General features: G+C 43.7%; 1 protein-coding gene across 1 annotated transcript; it reads left to right on the top strand.

Moving 5' to 3' along the window:
* The first annotated feature begins 1,504 nt into the window (after positions 1–1,504).
* Stard7 (StAR related lipid transfer domain containing 7) lies at positions 1,505–23,485 on the top strand. Its single transcript, XM_090336405.1, has 8 exons — positions 1,505–2,167; positions 12,267–12,475; positions 13,550–13,599; positions 14,402–14,512; positions 14,589–14,671; positions 15,910–16,009; positions 20,215–20,299; positions 21,674–23,485. The coding sequence occupies exons 1-8, from the start codon at positions 1,869–1,871 to the stop codon at positions 21,856–21,858; spliced, it is 1,122 nt and encodes a 373-aa protein (XP_090192531.1). The 5' UTR covers positions 1,505–1,868; the 3' UTR covers positions 21,859–23,485.
* The last annotated feature ends 422 nt before the right edge of the window (positions 23,486–23,907 follow it).

Genomic DNA, 23,907 nt, shown 5'->3' with positions numbered 1-23,907 from the left:
GTGAGACTCTTATCTCCAGTTATCCACTCAAAAACTTGATGCTGTGGCTTATAGAGCACTAGCCTTGAGCTGAAAAGCTCAGGGACAGCACCCAGGCCCAGAGTTCAAGCTCCAGGACTGACAAAAAAAAAAAAAAAAAAAAAAAGGGCCAGGAGTTTGGCCTAGTGGTAGAGTGCTTGCCTAGCATGCATGAAGACCCGGGTTCAATTCCTTGGTACCACATACATAGAAAAAAGCTGGAAGTGGTGCTGAGGCTCAAGTGGTAAGAGCTCTAGCCTTGAGAAAGTCCAAGGACAGTGCTCAGGCCCTGAGCTGCAGCTCAGGACTGGCAAAAAAAAAAAAAAAAGTTTCATGGATTCCTTCCTTGGCTGCTTCCAACCCTGATCTTCACATCTCAGCCTCCTGAACAGCTAGAATTACATGGAGGAGCCACCCACGCGTGGGTCTGTCTACCGTTTTTAAGCTGGTGCCACTACAGTCTGTGCTCTACAGAAGTGTAATATGCATAAATCTCCCCCAATAAGCTTTCTATTTTTGTAGAGACTGCTTTGGGAGTTCCTTCTATGCTCTCCTTACCTGCTCTGCTTTAAGTCAAACCAGCGTTCAGCCTCAGATCCAGTTGTGTTTAATGGTTTCAGACTCACCTAGGGGGAGCCCATTGTTCGGTTACAATCCTTCCTGTTTTGTCAATAAAACCCTTCAGTACAAGCTTTTTTAAAAAAGGTAAAAGAAACTATTTCGTGTGAAGGTTTCCTATTGGATATCCCGTAATTTCGTCTTTATGAGGTTGGATACAGAGTAATAACTTACTATCACTCGAAACCGCTTAGCTGGGTTGTTCACAGTGATGACCATGGCCAGTCGGTTTAGGAAAGCTGTCCACATTCCTTTTGAGTGAAAAGGAGAGGGACTGCTACAGGCCACCTCGCCACCTGGACCTCCCTGCGGGGGTGCAGGGCTCTCAGGAGGCGAACTCCCCTCGAGGACCGCCTCAGAGGCCGCACCTCCGAGGGTTCTGGAAGAGCCGGCGGGCAGGCGGAGGAAGGCTCGCACGGCAGGCCCGAGGGGCCGGTGCTAGGCCTCGACGGATCAGTGTCACCCCTACACCTAGCCTGACTCGCCCCTACGGGCCGCGAGCGCCCCCCGCCCCGACCCCGGACTAGGATAATAGGGAATAGGGGGTGGGAACCCCGGCCTCTAAGCACATCGAGGCGCCACTCAGGATTCTCACAGCACCTGGCCGCGCCTCTCCGGGGGGCGGGGTCTGGGCGGCTCGAAATGGCGGTGGCCCGGGGTCCCACGGTCACGCTTCAAGGAGCCCTTGACTAGCCTTCACCGCCGTGTCACCTACCTTGCTACCAGGTGCCCCGGCGCAGGCGCGTAAGGGCGGGAGCGAGCAGTGACGAGCACTTGGCGCCACCAATGAGAGCCCGAGTGTCCCAGCCGCGCCCAATCAGAGCCTGGGCAGCCAAGGCTGGGGTAGGTTGCGGGCGGGCGGCGCGAGTGGCGGACGCGGAACGCCGGGGACCTTGTCTGCTGCCGGCCCGAGCTGCCCGCCCCGCTGTCCCCGCGCGCTCCGCAGCCCGGGTCTCGGTGCCTGCTGGACACGCGGAGCGGCGGCCGAGCTGGACCCGGGAGCGCCTGGTGCAGCGGCTCTCCCCGGGAGGGGACGGACTTCATCCGCCGTTGCTGCAGAGACATGAGGGGCGGCTCCTGGCTTGGGGACCGTGAGACGGGATCGAGGAGTGCCATTTAGGCGCGGACTCCGCGGACGGCAGCCCGCGTCCTCCCGGGCCGGTTCTCCGCGGAGGACTCGCGGAGGCTCCGTGCAGGGCCCTGCGGCGGGCCGGCGCGCGCGTGGACGCAGCATGTTCCCGCGGAGGCCTCCGGCCGCCCTGGCCGCCTGGCTGGCGGGCACGCGGGGCGGGGGCCTGCTCGCCGTCCTGGCCAATCAGTGCCGCTTCGTGACGGGCCTGCGCGTGCGGCGCGCGCAGCAGATCGCCCAGCTCTACGGCCGCCTCTATTCCGAGAGCTCGCGCTGCGTCCTGCTCGGACGCCTGTGGCGCCGGCTGCGTGGACGCCCTGGCCATGCCTCTGCCCTGATGGCGGCGCTCGCCGGTGTCTTCGTGTGGGACGAGGAGAGGATCCAGGAGGAGGAGTTGCAGAGGTGAGCACGGCGGCGTGGGGGGCCGCTGGGCCGGGCCTGGGGTCCATTGAGTGCGGATGCAGGAGCTCGATCTGTTGCGGCAGTCCAGTCCACAGGCGGCGCGTGCATTCCACGTTTTTTGTTGTTGTTTTTTTCTCCCTGGCTTGATATAACTGCATGGGAGGTTTTAGTCCAGCAGCGTGGGCAAGACTTCCGGCTGCGTAGGACACTGAAGAAACATTGTAAAAATAAACTCGATATTGAAAGTGTGAGACCTCTGATCCTCCCAATCTGTAACAAATCCCCGAAAGTGCAAACGCAAAATGGGATTCAATCTTAACCTAAAGCTGTAATTCTGCAAAATAATTGCAGTCCATATGGGGCTCAGGCTGTGGGAGGAATGCCCAGATAAATCTTTGTCATTGTGACTCGCGTCTTGGCAGAATTCAGAGGTTGAGGGATGTGCCCTGCTTGCACAAACCATTAGTGCAAGCATTTTAATTGATACGGATCATCTCAGCCCTTCGATATTTTATAACTTTGGGAATACTGTCACTGGGCTCTTATGTCACACTCACCATTAGTACTTGTGTGTGAAGAGATCCAATAACATTAATTTTCAATTAGAACTAGTAGGAGTTCTAAATCTTGAGACTTGATAGTTTTTAGGTAAGCTCACAGGGAAACCTCTTAAGCACTTGAATTTCAGTTTATTTTTATTTTCTTTTAAATTTAAGAGTGCTCCATACAAGCACTCTGCTCCTAACAAAATGTGATTTCTGGAACCAGGCTCAGATGTCCCATCTGTTTTCACTCCCCATCCTGGTTCCCTCAGCACTTGATAACTTTCACAATCTGTTTATTCTACATAGTGCTTAACAGAGAGACAACCTGTTATTCTACATTTTGGGGTAGTGTAAAAGTGAAAATACAGCAATAAATTTTCTACCACAGATTGTTTGGAGAGGTAAATACCCAGATGCCAAGTAGCTATTTGTGTAACACTGAATTGTGGGTAAAATGTCTATTCTAAGAACTAGAAATACCTTTCCTGGCAGGAAAGACGACTTTTATTTATTTTTTGTGTTTTTTTTGTTGCTCATGGGGCTTGAACTCTGGGCCTGGATGCTGTCCCTGAACTCTTCAGCTCAAGGCTACCTCCCTACCCCTCGAGCCACAGCACCACTGAAAGATGACTTTTATTCATGCAATTTATAATCATAAATACAACCAACCTAGCTCAAAAAATAAGAAATGAACTATTTTTCCTAGTTCTTATTAGCATTCTTTTATTATTTTAATCTACTAGTCAAGTTTTGTTTTGTTTTGTTTTTGCCAGTCCTGGGCTTGAGCTCAAGGCCTGAGCACTATCCTTGAATTTTCGCAAGGCTAGAGCTCTACCACTTGAGCCACAGCACCACTTCCAGCTTTTTTCTATGTATGTGGTACCAAGGAATTGATCCCCGGTCTTTGTGTATGCTAGGCAAGCACTCTACCCCTAGGCCAAACTCCGGCTCAGAAAACTTTTTTTTTTTTTTTTTTTTGCCAGTCCTGGGCTTGAGCTCAGGGCCTGAGCCCTGTCCTTGAACTTTCTCAAGGCTAGAGCTCTACCACTTGAGCCTCAGCACCACTTCCAGCTTTTTTCTATGCATGTGGTACCGAGGAATCAAACCTGGGTCTTCATGCATGCTAGGCAAGCACTCTACCACTAGGCCAAACTCCCGGCCCCTCAGAAAACTTTTTAAGTTATCAGAACCCAGATTCTCACTGCATTTTTATTGTTTGGTGATAACATACCTCTATTTACACATTGGTAAAATTTGGAATGAAAAGTCCTCAGTTGAGTATGTTCAGGGCAAAGGTGAAAGATCAGAAGGTCACAAGAGAAGGAAAGTTTTGGTAGTGGGTGTTAGTTAATGCTTACTTAGGTAGATGGCAATTTGCTTAAATTCATGTAAGTTTATGAATGATCTATCCTGGAGTCTCTGGACAACAGCTTCATTTGAAAGAGCTGGAGGGGGAAATCTAGATAGGAAATGGTGCAGTAAACAATTGAGTACTGACTACTGTCGCTACCTATAGTGACAGATAGTACCGGTTGGTGACCAGTCAGGTAGATAGTCTTCAGTTTCCTTCTGTTTGATGTCTTTGAGACTTGGGGTAGCTGAAAGATTTACCAGTCGCTAGTGGCTCACACCTGTAATCCTAGCTACTCAGGAGGCTGAGATCTGAGGATCTTGCTTAGAAGCTAGCCAGGGCAGGAAAACTGATGAGATAATGATCTCCTGAAAACCTGAAGTGGCTGTGTGGCTCAAAGTGGTTGAGCCCTAGCCTTGAGTGAAAAAACTCAATGACACTGCCCAGGCCATGAGTTCAAGCCCCATGACTGACCGAAAAAAAAAAAATCAGGAGTTAAGATGAAAGTATTCCATTTAGAATAATTTTGGGTGGGAGCCAAAGGTCTTCTTATAGGTATTCCCTGAAATCACAATGCTGCCGCTGCTTTATTTTTTTGGTGTACGACTCTCATCTACCTCCACGTGAGCCATGCTTTGGATTCTGGCTTTTTGCTGTTAATAGGAGTCTGTTGGATTTGTCTGTCCAGGCTGGCTGTGAAACATGATCTCCAGATCTGTGTCTCTTGAGAATTACAGGCATGGGCTACTGGTGCCTACAGACATCTGGCACAAAATGCTTTTAACTTGCCTTTATTGTCCAGTTCATGCTTAAATTCAGCTTTTCTTTCTTTTTTCTTTTTCTTTTTTTTTGTGGGTCATGGGGCTTGTACTCGGTCTGGGCTCTGTCCCTGAGCTCTTCAACTCAAGGCTACCACCCTACCCTTGAGCCAGGCCCCACTTAGCATTTTCTAGAGATTAATTGGAGTCAGTAGTCTCAGGTCCTTTTGTGCCAGGGCTGGCTTTGAACCTTGATCTTCAGCCCCCTTAGTAGCTAGGAGTACAGGCATGAACCACTGCGCCCAGTTGACCATCTTTTTTTTGGAGTGCTTGTCTAGAATGCACAAAGACCCAGGTTTGGTTCCTTGTACCACATACAAGAAAAAGCCGGAAATGGCACTGTGGCTCATGTGGTAGAGCTTTACCCTTGAGATAGTCCAAAGAGAGTGCTCAGGCCCTGAGTTCAAGCCCAAGGACTGGCAAAAAAAAAAAAAAGTTAAGTTTGTTACTTTAGTAAGGAAGCGAATATATATTATTATGATGTAGGTTAACTACCCCCCGCCCCCAGTCCTGGGGCTTGAATTCAGAGCCTTGGCACTGTCCTTGGGCTTTATCAAGGCTAGCACTACTATTTGAGCCACAGCACCATTTCTGGCTTTTTTTTTTTTTCCTCCAGTCTTGGAGTTTGAACTAAGGGCCTGAGCACTGTCCTTGGGCTTTCTCAAGGCTAGCGCTTTACCACTTGAGCCACAGCACCACTTCTGGCTTTTTCTATGTATGTGGTACTGAGGAATTGAACCTTTGTGCATGCTAAGCAAGCACTCTACCACTAGGCCAAACTCCGCCCCCCCCCTTTTTTTCCTGTGTATGTGGGACCCAGGAATTGGACCCAGGGCTTTGTGCATGCTAGACAAGAGCTCTACTACTAGGCCACACTCCTGGTCCCTAGGTTGACTTTTACTTGATATTTAAATATTTGCTTTAGAATAAACATTATTGAGGGGATTACATCTAGCTTAGAACATACAGATTTGTTTTAGCGAGAGTTCTGGGTAGTTTCCAGAATAGAGCACAGTTGTGTCTTAGGTCATTTCTTTCATTGTTGATGGAAGAACATGATTGTCACATGGCCCCTAAAGCACAGCTTTTGGCTCGTCTGTGTGGTGTCTGTATCAACTTATCCAGTATAAACTAATTCTCATAATGTTAGTGTGTTCTGGCTTAATAGGGAAAGCAGCATATGTTTTTCTTATTTCTATTTCTTGTCTTTGTTCTAGTTACCAACTGGTATGTAGTTCAGTGCAAACTGGACACCAACTGGTGATGTTTCTGCTTATCTTCTCAGATTTGTTCCACCACATCTGGCCCTTGTTGGTTCTTATTTATTTTTATTTTCTAAATGGTTGAGTTTTTATTCAGAGTGAAAAAGAATCTTGCTTTCTATCTTTTTTCCTAGCTTAAGAACATGCTACTGAATAAGATCTTACTAATCTTATTTAGGAGAGAAGTAACTTTAGCAAGTGATTTTGATTCACTGCTTGGGCCAGCTGCAGAAATTAGATCTTTTAAATACTTGCTGTAATAGTTTGAGCCGTTTGGCTTCAAGTAAACAAACAAAATAACTTTGCTCTCTATTTTTGATGCTAGCTGGCATTCTGTGCACCTAGAACAAATCCATTGGAAAAATACAGATTTTTTTTTTATTGCTTTGAAACAGTTTAAAAAATTACTGAAACAAAAAGAGGAAGGATATTAAGAAATACAAAAAATGTAGGAGAAAATGTTCAATTAACATCCTCATTTTTTGTTGTTGTTACAGTTCATTGCACTAGAAGTTTAAGTAAGTAAATGCCAGTAAAGCTTAATAAGGGAAAGCTGGCCATTTCCTATTTCTGTCAAAATTACATTAAGCTTTTCAGTGTGTTATTAACTAGGTAAGTGGTCAATGGAAAAATCCATTTGGCTTAAAGGCACTTTTTTTTTTTTTTTGGTCACAACTACTTTGGTGTATTTTACTGATAAGCCTTTCTTAGATTATCAGAACAACACAAAAGGGGCCTGGTTTTTTTTTTTTTTTTTTTTTTTTTTTTTGAGATTTATCTTATTTTACCACTAACTAGTTGCCCTAAAGCTGCCATGAACTAGTTTAGATTCCTTTTTTTTTTTTTTTGCCAGACTTGGGCCTTGAACTCAGGGCCTGAGCACTGTCCTTGGGCTTTCTCAAGGCTAGAGCTCTACCACTTGAGCCACAGCATCACTTCTGGCTTTTTTCTATGTATGTGGCACCGAGGAATCGAACCCAGGTCTTTGTGCATGCTAGGCAAGCACTCTACCACTAGGCCAAATTCCCGGCCCCGAACTAGTTTAGATCTTATTTCAAGATGTGTCCTAAATTTTAAAAACTTCTAACTTGGATAGTACTTTGGGATATGAGTAGGGATTTTGTGAGATGAGGCAGTTGTCTCCGTGTTAGATTTCCTAATTGCAGGGATAGCTTCATCACAATCACTTTGGAGCCTTGTCTCACACTCCATGCTGAGGGCAGGATCTCTGGCTGAGTCAGGGGTTGTGTGCGTGTGTTTAGGGGAAACAAAGGTTTATTATTTATTGATAGGGACAGCTAGGTTTTGGATGATCCAGGAGACCCCCGTGGAAGGGCATGTGTCCTTAGATCATAACCAGTGGAAGTGTGTTTAAGGAAGAGAAGGAAGCGTGCATGTGAATCTGGAGGACTGTGGGGACTGCTGATAAATGAGGTAAAATAATTTGGCAAGATAGAAAGAAGAAACAAAGGCTCATTAGGAAAGGGGAATACATTTTTAGTAGACTGAAGTGGGGTTTTTTGTGGGGGTAGTAGTGAAAATGACTTGCTTATTGTGCTTTATTTTGTTGTGTGCCTTTAGTTTAGCTTTTCTCAAATACTGAAATAGGTTTCCTTTTGGAGAAAGGAAAGCCCAGGCTATCTTTCCTCTACCATTTTACTAATCTATTAACATGTTACTATTTGTGGAATAATCTCTTCTGTCCTTTTCTATTATTAACTAAGTCTCTTAAATATGAGGGCTTAGACACTGATCCTGTCAAATGAGATTTGGCATAGCAGGCTAAAGAGATAGATGTAGCTTTTGTGTTCGGTGTACTAGGCTATATTAGTGTGGGGAAATGAAAACTCTTATTGGGACAAAATAGCTTTATTGATGATTTACATTTTCATGAGGCTCCAGCCTGCTTGTTGTGCCATTCAAAGAATGTCAGCTGGCCATGGTTTGCATGTATGTCACCCCAGCTTGCAGAGAGGGTCTGCTGAGACTGGAGGATGTTGGCTTGAGCCTAGGAGTTAAGGGTCACCCTAGATTATATAGCAAAACCTACCTTAAAAAAAAAAATTGCTGGGGACAGTGGCTCATGCTACTCAGGAGGCTGAGATCTGAGGATCAAGGTTCAAAATCAGCCTAGGCACAAAAGGAGCTGAGACTCTTATCTTCAATTAACCCCTGGAAAATGAGAAATGGGGCTTAATTCAAGGGTAGGGCAGTAGCCTTGAGCTGAAGAGCTCAGGGACAGCGCCCAGGCTGAGTTCAAGCTCCATGACACCCCCCCCCCCCCAAAAAAAAAAAAAAGCCTGTAGTTGTAGAACCTTTTTATGGAACTTGAACTCTGGGCCTGGGTGCTGTCCCTGAGCTTTTCTACCCCTTGAGTCACAGAGTCATTTCCCATTTTCTGGTGATTAATTGGAGATAAGAGTCTCACTGGATTTTTTAGTGCCCAGGCTGGCTTTGAACGGAGATCCTCCGATCTCAGCCTCCTGAGTAGCTAGGCATGAGCCAATGTACCCAGCCTTAGAACATTTTAAAACATGATTCTACCCTCCTTTCCCCAACCCTCCCTGTCCCCTCCCCATCCTTAGTCCTGGGTTTGAACTCAGGGCCTGGGCACTCTCCCTGAGCTTCTTTTGCTCAAAGCTAGCACTCTACCACTTGAGCCTCAGTGCCACTTCTGGCTTTTTCTGTTTATGTGGTATTTAGGAATTGAACACAGGGCTTCATGCATGTTAGGCAAGCACTCCACCACTAAGCCACATTCTTTTTTTTTGTTGTTGTTAAGAGTAAATATTAATTATTTAATTAATTAAAAAAATTTTTTTTGGGCCAGTCCTGGGCTTGAGCACTGTCCTTGGACTTTCTCAAGGCTAGAGCTCTACCACTTGAGCCTCAGCACCACTTCCGGCTTTTTTCTATGTATGTGGTACCAAGGACTTGAACTCTGGTCTTCATGCATGCTAGGCAAGCACTTTAACCACTAGGCCAAACTCCTGGCCCACCACATTCTTTTATAAGTTCCTGATATTCTATTGGGGGAAACAGATCCCTAGCCCTTCATTATGTAGTTAGAAAGACCTTTATCACTGTTGCTTTAATTATTGAAATGCGCTCTATTTGCTTTCTTTTCTGTAAGGTCTAATTGCTTGTCAAGTAAGGTTCCCTTTTTTTTTTTTTTTTTGCCAGTCCTGGGGCTTGGACTCAGGGCTTGAACACTGTCCTTGGACTTTCTCAAGGCTAGCGCTCTGCCACTTGAGCCACAGTACCATTTCTGGCTTTTCTGTGTATGTGGTACCGAGGAATCGAACCGGGGTCTTTGTACATGCTAGGCAAGCACTCTACCATTAGGCAAAACTCCCGGCCCTGCTTTAGTATTTAGTATTTCTTTCTTTGTTTTTTTTTTTTTCTTTTTTCTTTTCTTTTTTTTTTCTGTTGCCAGTCCTGAGCTTGAGCTCAGGGCCTGATCACTGTCCTTGGACTTTCTCAAGGCTATAGCTCTACCACTTGAGCTTCAGCACCATTTCCAGCTTTTTTCTATGTATATGGTACCAAGGAATTGAACTCGGGTCTTGGTGCATGTTAAGCAAGCACTCTACCACTAGGCCAAACTCCCAGCCCTCCTTTAGCATTTCTGTACTTAGACATTTGTAGGTCCAGCCTTAGTCCTGCTTTGCAACTTTTAATTATTATTATTATTATTATTATTATTATTATTATTATTGTCAGTCATGGGTTTTGAACTCTGGGCCTGGGCACTGTCCCTGTCCCTAAGCGCTTCAGCTCAAAGCTAGCATTCTACCAGTTGAGCCACAGCACCATTTCCCAGTTTTTATTGGAGATACGAGTCTCATGAACTTTCATGCCTGGGCTTTGAAATGTGATCCTTAGATCGCAGCCTCCTGAGTAGCTAGAATTATAGGCATTAGCCACCAGTGCCTGGCTTGCAACTTTTACTTTAAATTTTAAACAATGGTGAAACAATTTTCATCAGGACATCACAATAAATTGTACTTGATCAAGGTTCTAGGTTACAAATAATGAAAGTAATCTTGGTTTTCTTGAGCCAGAAAGAATAACAATCAGAACATTGATAAGAGGGCTAGCCTAGAGGACAGCCAAGGAATCATCTACTTATAGCAGCATAGCTATATTTACCTCCTAGATTGATTGCTGGACTCGTGTGTGTGTGTGTGTGTGTGTGTGTGTGTGTGTGTGTGTGTTATTACTGGATTTAAACTCTAGGCATTATGTTTGCTAAACAGAGACTGCTGCTAAGCCATGTCCCCAGTCCTCTGCTAGACTTAATTCCTCCAAAGTCAATGACAGTAATCTCCAAAAGACTCTGTGTTTTAGCTGGTGGCATTCAATCCTAGCTACTCAGGAGGCTGAGACATAGAAGATTTAGATTCAAAGCCAGTCCAAGCAGAAAACCCTGAGTCTCTATCTCTAATTAATCAGCAAAAATGTTAGATTGGGGCCCAAGAGTGTGGCCTAGTGGTAGAGTGCTTGGCTAGCATGCATGAAGCCCTGGGTTTGATTCCTTGGTACTATATACACAGAAAAAGCCAGAAGTAGTGCTGAAGCTCAAGTGGCAGAGGGCTGGCCTTGACCAGAAAGTTTCCAAGGACAGTGCCCAGGCCCAGAGTTCAGACCTCAGGACTGGCAAAAAAAAAGTTAGATTAGAGGTATGACTCAAGTTAAAGAGTACATCCATAGTCAAGAAGCCTGAGCAAGACGTACAGTACCACCAAAAAAACCCCAACTGTATGCTTTTGTATTATTTGCTGTAGCTATATTTTAGATATGAGGCCCTTGTCTGTTGTGTGGCTAGTGAAGATCTTCTCCCACTCTGGGTTTTCTGTTTAATTTGCTAGCTATGTCCTTTGCCATACAGAAGCTTTGCAGTCCCATTTGTCCAAACTTTAAGTTGTGTTTCTTGGACCTCAACCCAGATGCCCCTCAGTAGATGGTTGGATCAAGAAGATGTGGTACTTATACACTATGAAATTCTAAGCTACCATCTAGTACACATTTAGGATTCTCCTGAGGTCCACAGTAGCTCAAAAGCAGTGTACATAAGGGCATATAAGATGAGACTAAATGAAATGAACCCTAGGTTAATGAAACAAGAGGTTTATCTTTGTGATTGTTTTTCTTAATGTACTATGTAAAGTTATTCCTTTCTCTCTCTCTTTCTCTCTCTTTTTTCTTTTTTCCACCTCTCATGAGGTTACTGTATCTGAATTTGTATAGTGGTGTACTGTATACATACTTATTGGTTTATTTGAAATAGGGAAGGGAAGGGGAGAACAAGATGACTGGGAGGAGGGGGACAAATACATGAGAAGGGGTATCAAGTTTTGAGAAATAATATACCCACCACCTGACGAATGTAACTGTAACCCCTCTATACATTATCCCGACAATAAAATACAGTAAAAAAAGAAATAAAATTTTCATCTGTACTCTATATGAATTTTTCTTCCCTAAATGCAACCATTATCTCAATTTGTTTATATCATCCCTATATCTTTATACATGCATGAGTTACAATGTTACAAAATACGATACATAGTATTATTTTGCGAATTTAGAACTTTATGCAATGGTGAATAAATTACCAGCAAACTTAGTAACATAGAAGAGATTACACTCCATGAACAAGTTGGATTTATCCCAGGAGAGTAAGGTTGGTTTATTATATAGAAAATTAGTATGCCACATTAATACAAGAAATGTAGGTCAAGTGGCGGAACGCTAGCTATGAACAAGCAAGCTAAGCAAGAGCAAGGCCATGAGTTCAAACTTTGGCCTAAAAAAGGAGGAGGAAGAGGAAGAGTGGGAGGAGAGAAGAAGGAGAAAGGAGGAGGAGGAGGAGGAGGGATTAGTCACGTAATTTATTTTAATACATGTTGGAGCTGGGTGTGGCTCACTGGTGGAGAGCTTGTCTAGCATACACTAGGCTTTAGGTTCAGTTCTCAGTACTGCTCAGTTCAGTGTGTGCTGGACTAGGATTCAAACTTAACACGATGATAAGTCCACAACTTTTGCAGGTCTTTGTGTGGATACCTCATTCCATAGGAATGACTAAACTGCCTATTACCATGCCTGTTTTTGTCTTTCTAGATCCATTAATGAGATGAAACGGCTGGAGGAAATGTCAAGCATATTTCAGAACTCTGGAGTAGAGCATCACCCTCCAGAATCGAAATCCCAAACAGAAGGGAATGAAGATTTAAAGGACAAAGAGGAACCATGGGAAATGGTTATGGATAAAAAACATTTTAAGCTGTGGCGGCGCCCAATTATAGGCACCCACCTTTACCAGTACCGAGGTAAGCAAAGTTTGCTTGCCTTTCATGTGTATTCCTGGCTGTCCAGGTGACAAACAGTTTTGTTTCTCATAATTCTGTAAACTGGTTCTGGCTGTTTCTCGGGGAAAAAAATCGTGTGTGTGTGTGTGTGTGTGTATGTGTACGTCCATGTGCATGTGTACATGAGTGCATGTGCGTACTTTGGTCCTCAGGCTGGAACTAGGCCTGGTCAATGTCCCTGAGCTTTTTTGCTCAAAGCTAGCACTCTGTTACTTGAACCACAGCACCATTTCCAGTTTTTTCTGTCTCTGTGGTACTGAGGAATCAAACCTAGGGCTTCATGCATTCTAGGCAAGCACTTCACCACTAAGCCACATCCCAGCCCCATTTATTATTATTACTATAATTTTTTTTTTATTTTTTTTGCCAGTCCTGGGCTTAAGCTCAGGGCCTGAACACTGTCCTTGAATTTTCTCAAGGCTAGAACTCTTACCACTTGAGCCTCAGCACCACTTCCAGCTTTTTTCTATGTATGTGGTACTGAGGAATCAAACCCGGGTCTTCATGCATGCTAGGCAAACACTCTACCATTAGGTCAAACTCCAGGCCCCAATTTATTATTATTATTATTATTATTATTATTATTATTATTTATTATTATTATTGTAATTTATTATTATTATTATTTGCCCTTCCTGGGCTTCAGCTCAGGGTCTGAGCACTGTCCTTGGACTTTCTCAAGGCTAGAGCTCTACCACTTGAGCCTCAGCACCACTTCCAGCTTTTTTCTATGTATATGGTACCGAGGAATCGAACCCGGGTCTTCATGCATGCTAGGCAAGCACTTTAACCACTAGGCCAAACTCTCAGCCCTCAATTTATTATTTTTAACTTGATCATTTTTTTCTATTCCAGATGATAAGCTTCTCAGTGACTCCCTGTCTAGAAGTTATGTAATCTTGCTCTTCTATCTGAGCATAAATTCTGGTTTCTGACCCTTTTAATATCTAGAGTTGAAATGCTATTAGGTGCTTGGAATAGGGCAAATTACAGGAATGTGTGACAAGCGTCTCTTACTCTTTCCTGGTACTCTAGTTTTCGGAACCTACACAGATGTGACACCTCGGCAGTTCTTCAATGTTCAGGTGAGTTAATTTTTCCCTTTCTAACATCCTGGCGCATCAGTTACCATTGTTCACATGAGTAATTTGTCTAACTCAGATGACACTAGCTTTGATATAGTCATCAGTTTTTACTCCTTACATCACATAGCATCTGGGTAAACTTTTTTTTTTTTGATGGTTGTGGGGCTGGGTCACTCATGGCCTGGGTGTTATCCTTGGGCTTTTGTGAAGATAGCACTCTACCATTTGAGCCACAGCACCACCTCTGGCTTCTTGTTTGTGGTACCAAGGAATGGAACCCAGAGCTTTGTGCATGCTAGGCGAGCACTCTACCACTAGGCCACGCTCCCAGCTCCAGAAACATGGTTTCTTGTTACTGTTGCTGCTGGTATCGTTGTTTGGTTTTGCTGTTGTTTTTTGTTGTTGGGTTTTTTTTTTTTGTTGTTGTTGTTTTTTTAGGAGTGGCAAAGAGGGGATGCAGAAATGGTTGGGGAAATGGTAAACAAATGCATAGTGTTCAGATTACACTCTGTGGAAAATGAAGTATGCCAATTGTGGGAAGGGGTGACATTGTCCAAAAAAGAACTATACCTGAAATGGCAGGTTACCCCTCGATACCATTCAATACCTGAATAATCACAAATTCACACGTGTGTGTGTGTGTGTGTGTGTTTAAAGCATAGCTATATCTTTTATACTTTTCTTCTATATGTATGTCAGATCATTATTTCTTCACTAAAGTTCTGATTTAAAGGTCCAAGTTCCTGGAGAAGGCTTCTGTATTTTAATTTTGGATCTTGGTTCATAATCTTCTGTTTTGCAGCTAGACACTGAGTACAGAAAAAAGTGGGATGCTCTGGTGATCAAGCTGGAGGTGATTGAGAGGGACGTGGTTAGTGGTTCTGAGGTTCTTCACTGGGTAACGCATTTCCCTGTGAGTATTCTTACTTATGGGTTTACTTCTATCAAGTCTGTATCTACAACACTAATCCTGACCCTTCATTTCTTAGTATCCAATGTACTCTCGGGATTATGTTTATGTTCGACGATACAGTGTGGATCAAGAAAACAATGTGATGGTGTTGGTGTCTCGGTATGTATGGTTGTATGGTTGTTGCCAAGCTCCCCTTAGCTGTGCCTTTCACTCACTGGACTCTACACACTTTGGTATTCTCAGTCTCTCAGGGAGGCTTCTAGTAGCCACTTGCGCCATCCATCTAGATGGAAAAGGAGGAAGCCGTGACTGGGTAGGAAGCCTGAAAGGATTTAAGGTTTTAAGTAAAAAAGCAAGAAGTGCTACATAATAAGCTCTATGTTGCCAGTAGAAAAGGAAGTTGACCTCATTTTACAATGTAGTTTGCAATTTTTTTTATTTTTTATTTTTTAAAATTTATTTTATTATTATTATTTTTTTTTTGCCAGTCCTGGGCTTGAGCTCAGGGCCTGAGCACTGTCCTTGAACTTTCTCAAGGCTAGAGCTCTACCACTTGAGTCTCAGCACCACTTCCTGCTTTTATCTATGTATGTGGTACCAAGGAATCGAACCTGGGTCTTCATGCATGCTAGGCAAGCACTTTAACCACTAGGCCAAACTCCCAGCCCAATTTGTTTTTATTTTTATTTATTTAATTAATTAATTTATTTATTTTTGCCAGTCCTGGGGCTTGAACTCGGGGTCTGGACATTGTCGTTGAGCTTTCTCAAGCTAGTGCTCTGCCACTTGAGAAACAGTACCACCTCCAGCTTTTTCTGGTTATGTTCCATTGAGGAATCCAATCCAGGGCTTGTGTATGCGAGGAAAGCAAGCACTCTCCCACTAGGCCATGCTCCCGACCCCTTAGTTTGTAATTTTTTCTTTCTTCCTCCCCCTCCCCCCGCCAGTTCTGGGGTTTGAACTCAGGCTCTGAGCACTATCTTTGGGCTTTCTCAAGGATAGAGCCCTACCATTTGAGGCACAGCACCACTTCCGGCTTTTTCTTTGTATGTGGTACCAAGGAGTCAACCCTGGTCTTTGTCCATGCTAGGCAAGCACTCTGCCACTAGGCCAAATTCCTGGCCTACTTTGTAACTAAAAAAAAATTTTTTTAATAGTATATATGTTTTTTTCCTCAGAATAACTATTCTGTATTATTCTACTCTGTTCTCTGTTCTACCCCTACCTCTCTTCTCTTTCTTGCTTAGTTTGTAGTATTCATCTTAGTGGGCCATCTGTTTCATTTATTTTGTAAAGCAGAGAGCCAGCTTTTTAGGTCCTCTCTTTGACCTTAGCTATTGGTTGCCTTACATTGAGATATTACTAAAATTTGGTTTTCTTCACCTTCCACCTTGCAGTGCTGTGCAACACCCCAGCGTGCCAGAGTCTCCAGAATTTGTGAGGGTCAAATCCTACGAATCCCAAATGGTTATCCGTCCCCACAAGTCATTTGATGAGGTGAGTGCTACTTCACTCAAGACATAATGTTTTGATTTTAGAATTTTCTTTCTCTGAACTAGGAGAGGAGATAAATTATTAGAGGGCAGTGATTCTCAAACTTGACATACCCCAGAGTGCTCTGGAGCTTGTTTATGGACCTTGCTAGGCCCTAGCCTTAGTATGGTTCCAGAATTTACACTTGGAGAATTACTAAAGCAAGGCTCAGATTTCTTATCTGGAAGCCATCTGTTCCAGATGGTTTCCCCTACCTCCCCTCCCGGGTGATTCAACAAGGGCTGCTTTTTATCTGAGAGATAGGTGAGATAATTTGGTGTATATCTGCTGCTTTCTTTTGGAACTAGAGTGAGCATTTCACCTGGTGGGCAAAGCACTGAAACCTATTCCTTGGCAGTAAAATGGGAGAGCTGGGTTAAAGCTCTCTCACTATTTTAAAATTTTGTGATTCTTTTTAAAAGAGTATTGTCTTTTTTTGTTTGTTTTAAGACTATTCTTAAGAGATACCTTGGCCTGGATTCAAATTTGCAGTCCTCCTTCATTACTTTATCTACCCAAGTTCTGGAATTGTAGATATGCCACCATGCTCAACTTTCTCTACCAAAAAAGAAAAAAGCCTTTCTGGTAACATAGTGTACATACTGGTGCTAGTAGTTACTGACTTTAGTTCTGCTTTGCTTTACTTTATAATGGCTTGGTTTTTCCTTACTGCTTTTGTTTTAGTTATATGGCTCTGGGGGATAGGGGGAGTACTGGGCTTTGAACTCAGTCCCTCAAACTTTCTAAGCAGGAGCTACTGCCTGCGCCATATGCCCAGCCCTTTTTGGTTTCAGTTAAATGGGGTCTGGAGTCAGCTTCAGACCTCTGGTCTTCCTACTCTTTTTGTGGAGCTGAGAGCTCGGGTACGTGCCACCATATTCAGCTTCCTGATTAAAATTGGCCTTGCTAACTTTTTTGCTTTGGCTAGTTTAAACTACAGTCCTCCTGACATCTGCCTCCTAAATGGTAACTGCAGGCATGAACCACTGCAACTGGCTGAATCTGTCCTTTTTTTTTTTTTGACCAGTCCTGGACTTGGGCTCAGGGCCCGAGCACTGTCCTTGGGCTTTCTCAATGCTAAAGCTCTACCACTTGAGCCTCAGCACCACTTCTGGCTTTTTCTATGTTTGTGGTACCGAGGAATCATACCCGGGTCTTTGTGCATGCTAGGCAAGCACTCTACCACTAGGCCAAACTCCGGACCTCTTCTCTCTCCTCTCCTCTCCTCTCCTCTCCTCCTCTCCCCTCTCCTCTCCTCTCCTCTCCTCCCCTCCCCTCCCCTCCTCTCCCCTCCCCTCCCTTCCCCTCCCTTCCCTTCCCTTCCCCTTCTTTCTCCTTCTTTCTTCTGTTGTGGGACTTGAACTCTGGGCCTGGGCACTGTCCCTGAGCACTTCAGCTCAAGGCTACTGCTGTACCCCTTGAGCCACACTGCCACTTCTGATTTTCTGGTGGCTAATTGAAGATAAGAGTCTCATGGACTTAATGCTCAGGCTGGCTTTGAATTGGGGTCCTCACATCTCAGCCTCCTCAGTACCTAGGATTACAGGCATGAGCCTCTGGCTTTTTTTAGTAGTTAATTAGAGATAAATCTTACAGATTTTCTTGCCAGAGTTAGCTGCAAACTGTGATCCTTAGGTCTCAGTCTCCTGAGTGGTGAAGATTACAGGTATGAGCTACTGGTGCCTAGCTATTTATTTATGTCATATCCATTATCTTTCTCTATGCAATAGAAATAAATTTTCAGCAACCCCAATATAATAACAGTTAGTTGCCTTTAGGTTGAAATGCACAACAGTCCTAGAATAACAATAGCAACAGGACCACCAATAATATGAATGATGAAAATTTGTATGCCTTTTTTGTTCATTTTTGTGGGTGCTACTGAGGATTAAACCTAGGGTATCACACAGCTAGGCAAACATCTCATGCTGTGTCCTTTTGTCCTCAGGATATGCAGTGTATACCAAACATTGAGTTTTAAAGTTATTTAAAGAACTTAATTGAGTCCCAACTCAAATTAAGTTCTTTAATTTTCCTTTAAATTTAAAAAAAATAGACATTTATGTAACTGTATTTTGGGGCATGCTGTGACATTTCAGTACATGTATGCAATGTGTAGTGGGCAGCATAGTGATATTGGCTTGTCTGTCACCTCAAACACTTGCCATTTCTCTGCTAGCTATTTTGAAATTTCAACCAACTTCTCAGCTGTGCTTGGCAATGCTCCACTGGTATCCTGGATTCATTAGCCACTCTGTTCTTCATTTCTCACTTTGGATTTAATTTTGTTTTCTAAGTTATGCAAAAATACCTGAGGGCTTCTAAAGTCCAATCTATAAATAAGGAATATTGAGAGAGTAGTTTATCAATTCTTCCACCTAGTTTCCTTCCTTCTTCCTGCAGTGACTAATGTTTTCTTTTTTGGCTCTTCCTGAAAATGTAAGCGTGGAGATGGGAATGCAGGTCTCTTAACTTACTGGCCCAAGTGTTTTCTGGGCAGAAGTCTTGGACTTGTGTTCTGTATGAACGGCCTTTGTGGTGGCTTCTATTACTTTTCTTCTTTTACAGCCTCTACCTTTCCTTCTGGGGCATCTTTTTTTTATTGTTGTAACTAGATGTTCCCAAGAACTGGCAAGAATTGAAGCAAATTTCTTTTCTCCACAGCACCTAACACGGTGACGCACACACACATAGCAGATATTCTAACATGTGTTGGATAAATGTAAATAGTTCAATTTATAGAGGGAATAAAAGGTGGAGTTCTGCCACTTCTAGTTGAGACCAGTTTACTTTAAGGAGAGTTCAGACATACAAATGATTTTCTCTTATTCTTTCATCTGGAGGGGTAATTGGCTTAGGCTTCTCTTAGGCTCAGGATGCTTTAAATCTCCAACTGAGTGGCTACCTGGCCCACCAGTTGGAGTTTTCTATTCTCTCACTGTGTATATGGGCAACATTGGACGAGGTTACTACCTCTGTGTTCCATTTCTTCATCTGTAAAATAAAAGATAATTGTACTTGCATTAGAGGATTATTGAAATGAGTTGAAGGAATTTCTGGGACATAGTGATAAATATTTGGTGGTTCTGCTATTACTAATAGGAATAGATAAAGATTAATGTCTTTGCCCAGTGCTGGTTGCTCATGGCTGAGATCTGAGGATTGCAATTTGAAGCCAGCCTGGGTAAGAAAGTCTGTGAGACTTTGATCCCCAATTAACTACCAGTACACTGGAAGTGGAGTTGTGGCTCAAGTGGTAGAGCGTTCGCCTTAAGCAAAAGCTCAGGCTTGAACTCAGGTTCAAGCCTCACAAGTGACAAAAATAAAACATAAACAAAAATCATTAACATCCTTCAGCTGGGCTAGGTGTGGTGGCATATACATTTGTGGTCTCAACATTCAAGAGGCTGAGGCAGGGGCCAGGAGCATAGCTTAGTGGTAGAGTGCTCTCCTAGCATGTACTACGTCTTGGGGTGACTCCTTGCTACCACATACACAGGAAAAGCTAGAAGTGGCACTGTGGCTAAGTGGCAGAGCACTAGCCTTGTGCAAAAAGTGTCCAAGGACAGTGCCCAAGCCCTGAGTTCAAGCCCCAGAACTAGCAAAACAAACCAACAACAACAAAAAGAGCCTAAGACAGGAAGATAGTGAATTTAAAGCCAGCCTGGGCTAAAACTGAGACTCTTCCCAGACACTCCCTCCTCCCTCCAAAATGGAAGTGACAACCATGTAGTGAGGGTATACAGCTGGGTTATAAGAGAAGAAAAAACAACAGCAATTCATATGTACTTACTTTTCCAGCAATATGATTCATGTTTCTGGCCAAAAGATCTAATAGAGACTGGCACCCCAAGTTTTTATAGGGACCTGATCACATGACATGCTCTCTCTGTATATACTAAAGGAAATCCCATGTGATTTGTATCACCTGGGCACAAGGAGCTAGCCAGTTGATTGTTGACTGGGAATGCACGTAGAGCCAAGTAGGCTAAAGCTCAAGGACTATGAATAGCAATCTCAGCCCTTCAGGATGAACTTTTTTCACACAGGATAAAACAAATGCTATTCCCTGCTCCAGAGTCTGATCATTACGATAATTCCACGATACTGATACAGAGGTTAGGGTGGGTAATGCACCTGTCCTCATCTTTACTGTTTTTCCCCCCCAGAATGGCTTTGACTACTTGTTGACATACAGCGACAATCCCCAGACTGTGTTTCCTCGCTACTGTGTTAGTTGGATGGTTTCCAGCGGTGAGTAGGATACATAGAACGTGGGTTGAGCATTTTGTTTTTCTTTGTTTCCTTAATGCCAACAGAAGTATTAGTGTCTTAATGGAATACTGCTATAGAAATTTAGCATCCTTCCCAGTTCATTCTTGTCTCCAGGGGAGGAACTTTTGTGTAGAAAAGAGTTTTAAAACATTGGCTTCATAGTCTTCAATATAGACTCTCTATATTAATGTGTCTATAAAAGTTTTGCTTGGTAGAGAGCACTGAGCATGATGACACAAATGTGTAATTGCAGCACTTTTGAGATAGTCAGATCGTGAGTCCCATGCCAGCCAAGGAGAACCCACAAGACCTGTCTCAAAATAGAGTTGTAAGGGCTAGGAGTTTGGCCTAGTGGTAGAGTGCTTGCCTAGCATGCACGAAGACCTGGGTTCGATTCCTCGGTACCACATACTTAGAAAAAGCTGAAAGTGGTGCTAAGGCTCAAGTGGTAGAGCTCTAGCTTTGAGAAAAATCCAAGGACAGTGCCTAGGCCCTGAGCTTAAGCCCAGGACTGGCAAATTAAAAAAAAAAAGTCTCAGGACCTTTTGTGCCCAGGCTGGCTTTGAACCTTGATCCTCAGATCTCAGCCTTCTGAGTAAGTAGGATTACAGGTGTGAGCCACCATCCGGCTTCCTTTTTAACTTAATTTTTTTTTTTTGCCTGTCTGGGCTGGACTCAAACTGAGGTCTTCAGATCTCATCCTCTTAGGTAGCTGGGATTCCAAGTATGAACAATGAGCAGTGAACTTCAGTTCCTTTATATTTATTTTTCTTCCTTGGCCCTCCTTTTACCATTTTTGATGGATTTCATTATGCTGTTTTTCTTTTTTGTGTGTATGATGGTAACTGGCCTTGAACTGAGGGCTTTGAGCTCTTATTGATTTCTTCTTCCATTTGAACCATGCCTCCAGTATAGTATTTTGCTTGTTGATAATGTTGCAGTTTTCTGCTGAACTGGTTTTAAACTTCCATCCTCCAGGCTTCAGCCTTTTGAGTAGTTAAGATTATAGGCATGAGCCACTGGTGTCCTGCTCATTATACTGTTTTCATACATACACACATTATACTTTTGTGCTACTCAAAGGAGGATGGTGGAGATGTGTGTTGATAAATGATTATTTTTCAGTTCTTTTTGGATTTAAGTGGCCTGATAAGAGTCAAAGGATCAGTGACCACAGTAGTTCAACCCACACATGTGACAGCTGCCTCCCAGAGCATGTCCCCACCAAGGCCATCCGGGCTGTTGTCTTCATCAGGAAGATCAGGCTTCCCCTGATCAGAAGACAGCCTTCCCTCGTTGGGCCTGCCCTTGGTTTGTACGTCAGCTTAACTGCTTTCCTCCATCTCCTTACAGGCATGCCAGATTTCTTGGAGAAACTTCACTCGGCCACTCTGAAAGCCAAGAACATGGAGATCAAAGTGAAGGACTACATCTCAGCTAAGCCTCTAGAAATGAACCCCGAGGCCAAGGCCACTTCCCAGTCCTCTGAGCGGAAGACTGAGGGTAGTCATGGCCCTGCTCAGATTGAGTATGCCTGAAAGACTTTGGGATGAGGATAGACAGACACTTCTAACCCTGTCTCCGTCCCTTATCACTCTGCTATGGAACGGGGACAAGCCACACATATTAGCAGGCATCTGCGATAACCACCAGTGCAAGATAATTCACTAACTGGAGTCTTGATTTCATCCAAAGCCCTTACTGCTCTCTAGCAGGCAGAGAAGGCAGCATTGTGGAGACAGTGTCGTATTCTCAGGCTCTCAGGCCAACCATTTTGAAATCAATATTTCTCTGAGCTAGTCTAGAACCACCCTTTCACCTCAGGCCAGGAGGGGATGACTTCCATCTGCTTCTTCCAAGTAGTTTCCTTGCTGACATTCCATTTCTTACCATTGGTATGCAGCACTTGGATTCCCTTCCATTCTGCAGGTGGCCTGGCATGTGTGGTGGCCTGGTCCTTTCTCATGAGGGGTTCCTGGGAGTACTCTTGGTAACAGGTGCTGTGTGAAGGAGTGTGAATGGTATTTGGCCACGCTAAGTGCCTTGTCCTCACCTTTTATTTTTAGGGACATGAAGTTTGTACCAGGAAATTTCTTCTCTTGCAGAATAGCACTCCACTCAAAGCTATATTATCGATCATTGCTTCTTTGCCAGCCTTAGCCATTTGCCAAAAACACTAGATGAACTCTTTTAGACAATAGTTGTCTGTATCACCAGTTACTTTGGCAGGGTCATTGGAAATCTACCCCCCCCAAGAAAAAATCATTTAATTAAAAAATTGTATTAAAAGGCCTTGGGGGAATTGAGCACTCTCTCTCCAAAGCCCTACTGCTTAGAAAATACATTGTTGTGGTTGAGGCATTTTCCCAGCTGCGGGTTTGCTTTGTCTTCAGAAGGCTAAAGGCAAGAGAAATGTAGACTGCACCCCTCCTCGCGGCTTTCAGAACTGTAGGCAAGCTGTGTGGATGAACAGATGCAGTCCTGCCTCAGACTCAGTACAGTGGGTATGTGCTTTCTGTGACTCCTTTCTTTAAAAAGATTTTCCTTCCCTCTCCAGAACTGAAACAAAAGCAGGCCACACTGTTGGGATGATACCAGGCGGTACTGGCTTGACTTCACTGGTTTTGCTTATAGTCATGTGCAGTCTTTGGGGAGAGTAAGGATCAAATTTTAAATCCTCCCTTTTTTTTTCTGGAGTTTCTTCCTTTTTTCCCCCTGTTTGCTGCCCTGTTGTGGTATTGAAAAGGAATCTAAACCTGAGACTAATTAAATCCCTCCTTGACCTTCTAGATGTTTATTCAGTTCTGTGCCAAGGAAACAACTAACAGCTCCAATGTTTTGTCTCTTCTCGGAGTTGTTTGCAGAGCAGAGTTGCGTTGAGCAGTCTGGCATCTTTTTTTTTTTTTTTAAATCAACGTTTCTCTCCCCTAGGACCTGACAGAAATCAGAGAAAACTCTGGTTATGTTCAAACTTAGCACCTGTGGTTGTGAACAGTTGTGTGTGTATGAGCATCTGCACAGGTGCTAAGCGGTTGTGACTGCCTCATCTTCTGACTTATAGTAATTTGATTCTGTACAGTTATGTCATTGTAATGATTTTGCTCTTAACTGTGATCTTTTTATCAAATGTGTGAATAAATACATAAAGATTGGTACCAAGGAGTATTTGCTTGTGGACAAGTGGTGGTGGGAAGATGTCATGTGTCGGGCTTACCATTTCATCGTGAGCAAAGTTGAGAAGAGCACTATTTGAGTTGCCTTGGGGGAAAACATGGACATGTTAGTTCTTGGCAGATTGTGGCTGACACACAAAGCTTTTGTAGACTAGGCCCTTTCCAAGTGATCTCTTTGACAACTATAAATAAACCTCCTATTTCTACTCCAGTATGTTGGTCTACTAACTCATACATATCCTTGGTTGAGAAACTGGTACTGTGCTTTGCAGTAGTTAAGCCCAGGAAGGACTTGGGCAGGAACCAAGTCTCAGTGGACCCCGGTTGAGGATTGCAGTCCAGCTTCTTTGACAGACAGCCTGGTGGAAGGTGAGTTGGCTTATAGGGCATTAGTTCTGCCAGAACTCGTTTATT

Source organism: Megascapheus bottae, chromosome 7 (genome assembly GCF_031878675.1).
Source record: "Megascapheus bottae isolate mThoBot1 chromosome 7, mThoBot2.hap1, whole genome shotgun sequence".
Lineage (NCBI taxonomy): Eukaryota > Metazoa > Chordata > Mammalia > Rodentia > Geomyidae > Megascapheus > Megascapheus bottae.
This window is presented reverse-complemented; position numbering and strand designations above follow the sequence as displayed.